Raw genomic sequence first — 10,215 nt, forward strand, 5'->3', positions numbered from 1 at the left:
TTAATTTTTCTATAAAAGCATAAATTACAAAGCTAAAAGTATATCAGATGACTTCGGAGATTATGTCACTACAGATTTAATTTGTGGTTTATGTTTCTACCTTCCTTAAATTTGGAAACTGTCAGGGTCATGCTTGGTTGAGACATCCAATGCCCCTCCAGCAGAGAGTGATTGGCAGCTGTCTGACTCCTCCCACTGTGACACAGGCTTGTTGTAAAGAACACAGAGAGTGCAGGTGCAGTAGAGAGACATAACTGAGCAGGACTAAACATCTCCTCTCTCACCACTTCACCATGATTCAGCCCAATGCAGAACCTGTACATTCTACAGATATGGACACTGAGCTGTGCTTCCATATGCCTGGGCCCACGCTCACTTTCCAAAACCTAAGGTACTGCATCCAGGAGAGCAGGGGCCCCTTCCGAAGGAGAGGACCAGAAAAGGAGATACTCAAGGATGTCAGGTGGGGGACAGTGTGGGTATATGGGTATGGGTATATATTACATTACATTAAATTTAGCAGACGCTCTTATACAGAGCAACTTACATTCACGTAAGTTACAATTTTTATCCGTTCACACAGTTGAATGTTTACTGAGGCAATTGTTGGGTAAGGACCTTACCCAAGGTGTGGGGTATATTGCAACAGTGGGGGGTGGGTACCAACAGTTGGGGTATATAGGAGGAGTGGGGGTGTATTAGACCAGTAAAGGTTTATAGGGTTGGGGGGGATGGGGGTAACTAGGAAAAGTTATTCATCACAAGCTAATGATTATTTTCAGACCTGTCATTGCTTGAGTAATTGTCTTGGGATAAACTAACTAACTGACCTGTGATGGGTTGACTGATTGATTCAGCCCTGTGATTGGTTAAATGATTGATTTCAGCCCTGTAGTTGGTTGAATGATTGATTTCAGCTCTGTGATTGGTTTTAAGTGACTGGGGTTCCTCTGTTTCAGCGGGATCATGCGGCCTGGAATGAATGCCATCATGGGCCCCACAGGGAGTGGGAAAACTTCGTAAGATTTATTATCACGTGATATGCTGCTTACAGCTTCTATGAGTGCATGTGGTATTATGCAAGCGCTCATAAAACACTGATGGCTGACGACATTTACACACACACGCCAAACGCAAGCACAGCCACGCACAAATGCACATACACGTGGCCCAACAGTACTGCTCTCCCTCTACAGGCTGCTGGATGTCATCGCAGGACGGAAGGACCCTCAAGGGCTGCGCTCTGGACAGGTGCTGGTGGACAGCAAAGTCGTGACCTCTGACCTGAGACTCAGCTCTGCGTATGTGGTTCAGGTGAGAGGGGAATGCTAGGGAGAGAGGGTGGAGCTGTGTCAGACCATCTTTAAACAAATGTCTGATTGCTATTTGAAGTTGGTGAATAGAATAGAGTGTCTGAGGACTGGTTTGTGATTAGTAAACTGGAGCAAACTCTGTTCTCAGATCAGTAGTTAGGCACAAGTTCCACATTGTATATTCTTCTACATTAACACTTGATAAGAGTATATAAGATAGATAAGTAAGACATAGATACTGTAGATAACATAGATAGGAAGACGTTTTAGGAAAAAAGGAAAAAGGTTTCCTTCAGTGATATAGTTCCATTTTCTCCATAATCTCTCTATAATTTTGAAGAATACACCTTTTTTCTTTACTTACCTGACCGACACCTGCCACTACCTTCCTCTCACTCTCTCTCTTTCTCTCTCCTTTTCTTTCTTTCAGGATGATATTCTGATGGGGACTCTGACAGTCAGAGAAAACCTGGCCTTCTCTGGGAACCTGCGTCTCTCACGGGCAGAGTACTCCTCAAAAGACAAAGAAGAGAAAGTCAGCAGTGTGATTAGAGAGCTGGGTCTGCAGGACTGTGCAGACACCAAGGTACTAAACATATCTAATTGCTGCAAAATGCAATTGAAACACCAGTGCAGTCACAACAGGTTGTAATGATAGTTGAATGGCATACGTTTGCATGGTATGGTGCATTGCCCTCTTGCTACCATTTTGCTCTGCACACACTTACTAAGAAGCACTCACTAACACAGATAAACACATGCAAAAACACAAGCAAACACATATAGGCAAACACAGACAAGCACTCACTCACTCAGAAAAACTCAAAGACAAACAAAAATACATGTATATATATACATGCATACACACACTCACAGATAAACACACTCAGACACGTACATGTAGATAAATACACTCATTCACAGACATACAAAGATTCACACACACGCACACACACATATATGTATATGTACAAACACACACTCACAGATTACACAAAGATACACATACATGCACACTCAAACAGAGGCAGAATCATCTCTGTGGTCCTGTTTTTCCACATATTGGAACAGAGTTTCTTCGGGGTGTTTCGGGTGGGGAGAGGAAGAGGTGCAGTATCGGCATGGAGCTCATTACCTCCCCTTCCCTCCTCTTCCTGGATGAACCCACCACTGGCCTGGATGCCAACACTGCCAACTCCATCATCTCCCTGCTGCACAGGTACATTCCTGAAACTCCCAAACCACTGAAGTAATGTGTACTTTTGACTACACATGTGTCTATGGGGGCTGGAACCTGCCATACAGCACACAGATGGATTATACCTGCAATGCATATGGAGATAACACTGATAAGATCCAGTAATTAAACTGTAAAAGTGAGTTCAAGGAGACGAGCACACATGTCTTTACTGGGCGTCACATACTGTTCAGATTTGCTTATTTAACTTACTATTTTACAACAATGCACAGAGTCTTTTTCAAGTCAGTAATATATAGCAGTGCAGGCTTGAAGCCTGTGCAGGGGATCGATTACTGAGTCTATAGCAGCGCACACATTAGGTCTGTGCAGGGGAATCAAATATGGATGGAAATGTCTTAAATATTTATGTACATCAAGTATTTAGCAAATGTATAAAGTAGAAAATATATGTATGGCCCATTCAGTGTATGAAACATTTGCTGATAAATGTTTACCTTATAATTGCATAAACATAAACAAAAACAAGGAACTATTTAAACACTTGAACATTTAACTGAAAAGTTTTTGCCTTAAATGTGTTATTTATATAATAATATATAGTAGTTTTTTAAATGCAGGCTTAATTGCTTTGAGTATTCTATGGTTGTGAACACATGACCCCTCGCACACAGAGTCAGCACTGAGGCAGAGGAGGAGATGCTTTCTTCTTCTGAGCTGTTTAATACAGGTTAACAGACGCTGTCCAGTGAACATGGTCCTCCTCTGAGCTGTTTAATGCCGGTTAACAGCCTATTCATACCTGCTTTTAGCTGTATTCCTGCTCTGGGTCTCACACCACAGGCTGTCCAGGAATGGGAAGACCATCATCTTCTCTATCCATCAGCCACGATACTCCATCTTTCGCCAGTTTGACCACCTCACCCTCATGAACAGGGGAGAGATCATCTACGCAGGAGCAGCGAGCAGAGCCATGGAGTACTTTGAGGAACTAGGTGAGACAGCGGTCAGAAAGAGAGGTACAGAAAGAGGGACAAAGAGAAAGAAAAGGGGAGACAGAGAGACAGACATTGATGGACTTTATTCAAAAGCTGTCACATTATGAAGAGCCTAAGTCAAAGCTGAATCAAAATAGAAGAACAAAATCAAAGGCATTAACACAAAAGAAAAAAAACTCACTACAGTTTTACAATTCTACTGATATGAATATCACAACAAAAAAAACACATATTTCCACCTAGTTAAAAGGTTTGCAAGAAGTCTTAATCAGGCAGGAGTCTCACACAGAGGAGGAGGAGGAACAGAGTCTGCCACTGCCAATCACTTCCCGTTTATAACAAACACATTCAACATGGGAAAGAAATTTCAAACCACTGACGAAATGAAGACTCAGATTCTGGTGTTCGTTATCACATCATTAGAAGAGCGCACGCATGGATTAGCCAATGACAATGTGTTTTTGTGTTTCAGGCAGATGCACAGAATAATAATTTATTCTTGCTGCTTTGTAGAAGGTTAATGTGTTTGTTTAATAGTGAGTGTGAAAATGTGTGACCACTGTGCAGGATTATAGTGTGTGTGTAATATTGTGCATTCATGGGTGTGTGTGAAAGTGTTTGTGTGCATATGTTAGAGTGTTTGTGTGAAAGAGTGTGTGTAAGTGTTTGCATACGTGTGCATGTGTGTTTGAATGTGTGTGAGAAAATGTGTGTGTGTGATTAATAATTGTGTGTGGCTTTATGGATATTCCTCAGGGTACCAGCGTGAGCCATTCAATAATCCTGCAGATTTCTTCCTGGACATAACAAATGGAGACATCGTCCCAACGCTGGACTCTCCTAAAGCAGGTCAGCATTCTTTCAGTCCTATCCTATACCCACAGAGTGCAAAATACTGTCAAACCATCAGAGTGCAAGATGCTATCAAACCCTCAGAATGGAAGATACTGTCAAACACTCAGAACGGAAGCATCCTCTTCTTTGTCCTTCATTCCTTTTGCATGTTTCTCTATCCCTCTTTATCCATTCTCTCTGATTCCCTGCTTCCCCTCTTTCTCTCATCCCTCTCTTTTCTCTCTATTTCCCCCTCTCCTCCTTTTGTGTCCTCTCCCTTTTTCCCTCCATCTGCTATGAACATTCTCCCTGTCCGTGTCTGCATCTGCGCAGGCCAGCTGCGCAGCCCTGCAGAGCTGGAGAAGAACCCTCTGGCAGTGCAGTACAGGGAGTCTGCACTGTACAGTCAGGTGACAGAGCAGCTGAGGCAGATGACTCAGGCAGTGGACCCCTCTGTCAGAGCTGTCAGGGAGAAAGCCAGCTACGCCACACCCTTCCACTACCAGGTGTGAAACCGCTCCGTCACTCACCACCACTCTGTCACTCACCACGGCTGGCCTGCATGCCACCACTGACTGTATCTGTCAGCATAGCTCAGTGCCGTGAGCTATAGAGCCCCTGCTCTCAGCCCGGGCAGTAAGTGAGGGACTTGGATGGGTTGAATCCTAACACAGCTCAAATTTTGCTGGAGTTGTTAAAGCTTCAGTGTGTGAGACTGTGTGTGTGTGTATTTGGGTGTGTATGTGCATTTGTGTGTGTGTATTTGTGTGTGTATATGTTTATTATACAGTGAGTTACACTCTGTATGTGACCCTCTCTCCCAGTTCATGGTGTTAGCTGGGCGCACGATTAAGAACATCTTGAGGAACCCTCAGACCTCCTACGCACAGATGGCCCTCAACATCTTTTTTGCTGTTTTGGTGGGTCTTATCTACTTTCAGATCCCCCACACCTTGCCAGAGGCCCTGCAGAACAGGTAACCATTAATACACCAACTGGCCATTAATAATTGTCAAACAAATAACCAACCAACTAACCCAAACTATTCAATTATTCATTAAATCAATCAACCAATCAACCATCAAAGCAATCATCCATCCAATCACCAGACTTTTACAGTGATGCTAAACCATCCCACCAAAAGAAGTGAATCCCAGTATACATAAGAATTTTTTACTTCATCATAGGTGAAAAAGTACAGAGGGTGAACTACAATCAGCCAATATTTTGGTCTAGAGACTTTTATCAACACTTTTCAGAATAACATCACTGAAACACACTTTAAAAGAATAGGCAGACTGACTCTATAGTGCAGAAATTCACAGGGTTGTGGTTGGAAATGCAGTTATCCACAAATAGGCGATCCATTGGCTGTACTGTAAAAGACTACATCAATCTTTGTGGACCAAATTCAGGCACTACAGCTGTGGGATCGAACAGGCACACATATTAATATGGATACAGTGACAATATTAAAAGATACAAGTAAATATCAATAAAACTGCTTGTAACTGCTGGTAACTGCATTTGACATGCTGGTGCACGCAGACCCAGTCTAGACGTGAAACAGTTTTATTGATTTGTCCTTGTGTTTTCAAGGTCACGTGAAGACATTCAAACAAACATTTCAGGTTATCACTGAAACAGCGCACACTCACACAGCCATATAATCAACAGACACAAACATCATCACACAGTGGTGGTGGGGTAGAGGGTTAAGCTGACCAGTGCACAGAAGCAGCAGGCACAGTAGAAGTAGCAAAAAAGGTTTATTTTCACAGATTTTTTGGGCAAACCACAAAACAGGAAAAAAATGGGGGGGTGCCCATTTTTCCCCCACTTCTGTTGTGTTTTAATGTGATTTGAACCCCTGTGCATGTAGTGTAGGGCATAGAGGCCTTTACTACAGCTGAGGAGTGCATGTTTCACAGCATGTACATAGCTAATGTAATGCTTCAAACACAGGCACACAAAAGCACAGACTCACATTTTCACATCTGTACCCTGCATTTCCTATTATGGAGGACAAAAGCTGGCTTATGTTAAAAATAAATAAATAAATAAATCTTGAGAGTAAATTCATAAATAAATAAATAAATGTTAATTGTTTCTGCATTTCTGCATTTATTTATTCCTGTACTTCAGTATCCAAAATGTTAACATGATGGGCTGTCCTGTAAAATCATTTGTGATTATTGATTGTCCAGTCCTTCCACACTTTTACAGTACAGAGGCAGAATCTCATTCTTATCACTGTTATCTTTGAGGTATTCAGCCATTGTGACATCATGCTGCTGACAGATGATCTCCCCTGTCTGTTGTGTGTCTCTGTGTGTCTGTGCTTCAGGGTTGGAGCTTTCTTCTTTCTCATCATCAACATGGTCTTTGGCAACCTGTCTGCTGTCGAGCTCTTCATCAATGAGAGAGCGCTCTTTATGTAAGTGTACATGTGCACATGTGTGTGTGTGCGTGTGTGTGCGAGCATGTTCGAGTGTGTGTTTGGACTGAGTCCATTTCCTTGCTGTTTCACAGAAACACGCATAAATGCACTTGGCTTCCATTTTAAGAATGGCTGATGCACAGAATCACCTGTAAGGTATGTGTTTTGGTTAATGAATATCTTTACCTTCTTTTTCCTGCAGCCATGAAAATTCAAGTGGTTACTATCGGACATCAGTCTATTTCCTGGCCAAGGTGTTTGCTGACCTGCTCCCCAACAGAATTCTCCCTATCTTCATCTTCTCCAGCATTTCTTACTATATGATGGGTAGGTAGTGGCACCCCACTCCTGGCCACCCTTCCTCTACCCCTGGAACATGAAGCCTTGTGCAGAGCCACTCACCGTCTCCTCCTTCCCCAGGCCTGAAGCCGGACGCAGACGCCTTCTTCCTGTTTGCACTGACTATGAGCTTGGTCAGTCTGGCAGCCGTGGGTCTGGCCTTTCTGGTCAGCGCCAGTGTGGCCTCCTTCGCCATGGCCAACATCCTCATCGCCCTGCCGTACGTCTTCATGATGGTGAGGACAGCAGCTGCTGATACTGATGATGGGGAAGATGATAATATTGATACAGATGAACAACATAATGTTATTTTTATGATGATGATGATCTCTCTGCCTGTCTCTCTGTTTTGCTCAGAAGCTGAGCCTCTGCTAAATCTGCCTGCTAGAAACTGACCCTGCTCTGTGTGTCATGTTTAAAGATTGACGCCATCTCACTCTCTGCCTGGATCAGCGACTAACCCCCTCTCTCTGTGCCTCCAGGTTTTTGGTGGTTTCCTGGTGAATCTGAACTCCATGCTGAATTGGTTGTCTTGGTTGAAATGGGTCAGCATTTTCCGCTACGGTCTAGAGGTGAGGAATAGGAGGATGAGCAAAGCACTTAAAATACTTGAGCAAAATACCGATGGTATACTAACTGTATCAATGAATGGCAAATTAATTAACAAATTCAAGGCATTCAACAATCAAAATGTTTTGAAATATATTTCATGTGTTGAAAATATATTTATTCACATTTGATATTTTTGATGTTACTTGGACTAGAATATAACTAAAGAAACTGTAAATAAAAGCTTTTCACTAAAAATTCTCAAAAATGAAATTATCCGTGCATATTACGTGACAGAATTTTGTAGCGATTACTGTGTCCTATCTCTTTGTGGTAACATTTGGACAGAGCCATTTCAGACTCTACTCTCACCCTGCAGGCAGTCACCATCAATGAGATGAAGGGGCAGGTGTTCACCAGTGGCAATGTCAGGTATGTTTAGCTTTGGCGCTACCTTGTGGGAAAGTCTGGCTATTACAGCAGGGGAGTAAATGTAATATGGCTTGAACATTTTAAATTACAGAAAATTTATGGTATGTACATTATGTACATTTAGACAGAAACAATTCTGGTTTACACTGCAGCTATGTATCTGATATATTCTGTGTTTCTATGTTTGTGCATGTATGTGTTTGTGTGTGTGTGTGTGTGATTAATGCTTGAGTGTGTATGTGCATGTGTGTGTCTGTATTTGGAGGTATGTACATGCATATATGTGTATGTCTGCAACAGGAGTTGTGTTTTTATTTAATCTCTTCTCTCTCTCTCTCTCTCTCTCTCTCTCTCTCTCTCTCAAATTCAAATTCAAATGAGCTTTATTGGCATGACAAAAACTCCATTTGTATTGCCAAAGCATTTCTACATACATTAAAACAAACAAACAACAAATACAGAAGTGTGTGTGTGTGTGTGTGTGTGTGTGTGTGTGTGTGTGGTGTGTGTTTGTGTGTGTGTGTGTGTGGTGTGAATGCGTGTGTGTGTGTGTGTGTGTGTGTGTGTGTGTGTGTGTGTGTGTGTGTGTGTGTGTGTGTGTGTGTGTATTTATTTCTTGAAGTGTTTTACCGATGGAGTGACTCTCTTTCTCTGTGGCAGGCATCCACATACCTAGCTGCGACTCTGGCACTATCTTGTTCCTCTCCTAGTAATATTCTTAGAACCTTACTGTCCTCAAACTTTTCAAAGTCTGGGTAGATTGTTTTGAATTCAGGAAAGAATTTCTTCCGGATATCTTTCAATTTGCAGCATTCACTCAAGAAGTGGAGCTCTGTTTCTATCATGCCCTGGCTGCAATGGGTACATAGTCTCTCTTCTGTGGGCAGCCATGTTTGCCTGTGTCTGCCTCTTTCAATAGCCAGGTTATGGTTGCTTAGTCTGTACCTGGTCAAGGTTTTCCTTTGTTTTGTATTAGATGCTGTGGACAGGTAGTCTGCTACAGTGTATTCTCTGTTTAGGGTCAAATAGCATTGAAGTTTACTTTGACTTTTTGTTGTTTCAATCCAATATGTCAGATAGTTTTCTTTTTGTGTTTTTATAATTTGGTTAGGCCGAATTGTTTGTGCGAGGGTGGCATAGTCCTGAGGCTGATTGTTAGTTGTATTAGTCTGGTTATTCTTGTTTGTCGTATTAGTTTGTGTGAGCCTCAAGACTAGCTGGCAGAGGGGACTTATTTTTGTGCTCATCTCTTGGCTTTTCAGGGCTTTAAAACAATAAGCGTTGGGGTCACTTGATTTGAGATGTTTCCAGAATTTGATGGCTCGTTTCTCAATTTTAATTGATAGGGGATAGTGGCCTAATTCAGCCCTGCATGCATTGTTAGGTGTGCTCCTCTGTACTTTGAGGATAGACTTACAGAACTCTGCATGCAGGGTTTCAACTGGGTGTTTGTCCCATTTTTCAAACCCATTGTACATGAGTGGACCCCACACTTCACTGCCGTATAATGCAATTGGTTCTATGACTGATTGGAAAATTTTGAGCCAGATTCTAATTGGTATGTCAAATTGGATAGATTTTTTAATGGCATAGAAATAATGGCATAATCTCTCTCTCTCTCTCTCTCTCTCTCTCTCTCTCTCTCTCTCTCTCTCTCTGTCCACCCCCTCTCTCTCAGTTTGACAGGGGAGATGTACATGGACGCTCAAGGTATTGACTACAGCCCGTGGGGGTTCTGGCAGAACCAGGTGGCGCTGTTTGGCATTATGTGTGGCTGCATGGTGCTGGCATACATCCAGCTCTGCAGGATCAACCGCTGGAAGTGAGGGGGGTGAAGCAGGGTTGAGGCAGGGGGCAGGGGGTGCTGCTTCTCTGCTTCTCAGGGAGCAGCTTCCGTGGGGATCTGTGCAGCAGAAGGCAAAAATGACTGAGGAGCTCCACACCAGCCTGACAGGAAGCAGCCGTGATGACAGGAAGTGATCCGCTGTCAGGTTCCAACACACAATGACTTCATGTCCCATTCGTTTTATGATTCAAACAACCAAATGGAAGAAAATACTGTTGAAAATAGAAAGCAGCATGTTATCATTTTCATTTCAATCAATGTTTTAT

At 42.6% G+C, this 10,215-nt stretch overlaps 1 protein-coding gene across 1 annotated transcript; it reads left to right on the plus strand.

Annotated features, from left to right (window-relative positions):
- The first annotated feature begins 356 nt into the window (after nt 1-356).
- On the plus strand, nt 357-9,929 carry LOC118782885 (broad substrate specificity ATP-binding cassette transporter ABCG2-like). Its single transcript, XM_036536502.1, has 15 exons — nt 357-463; nt 960-1,019; nt 1,197-1,314; nt 1,744-1,899; nt 2,375-2,532; nt 3,355-3,506; nt 4,266-4,358; nt 4,698-4,849; nt 5,168-5,319; nt 6,691-6,780; nt 6,986-7,110; nt 7,204-7,358; nt 7,605-7,694; nt 8,051-8,103; nt 9,782-9,929. Exons 1-15 carry the CDS (start codon nt 357-359, stop codon nt 9,927-9,929), a joined length of 1,809 nt encoding a protein of 602 aa, XP_036392395.1.
- Nucleotides 9,930-10,215: the final 286 nt, after the last annotated feature.

Source organism: Megalops cyprinoides, chromosome 1 (genome assembly GCF_013368585.1).
Source record: "Megalops cyprinoides isolate fMegCyp1 chromosome 1, fMegCyp1.pri, whole genome shotgun sequence".
Classification (NCBI taxonomy): Eukaryota; Metazoa; Chordata; class Actinopteri; order Elopiformes; family Megalopidae; genus Megalops; species Megalops cyprinoides.

Excerpts from the sequence above, each read along its gene's own strand:
- LOC118782885 (XM_036536502.1), top strand. The coding sequence starts at position 357 with ATGCCTGGGCCCACGCTCACTTTCCAAAACCTAAGGTACTGCATCCAG. Across the intron at positions 464-959 it reads GAGATACTCAAGGATGTCAG|CGGGATCATGCGGCCTGGAA; the intron begins GTGGGGGACAGT and ends CCTCTGTTTCAG. Across the intron at positions 7,359-7,604 it reads TGCCGTACGTCTTCATGATG|GTTTTTGGTGGTTTCCTGGT; the intron begins GTGAGGACAGCA and ends CTGTGCCTCCAG.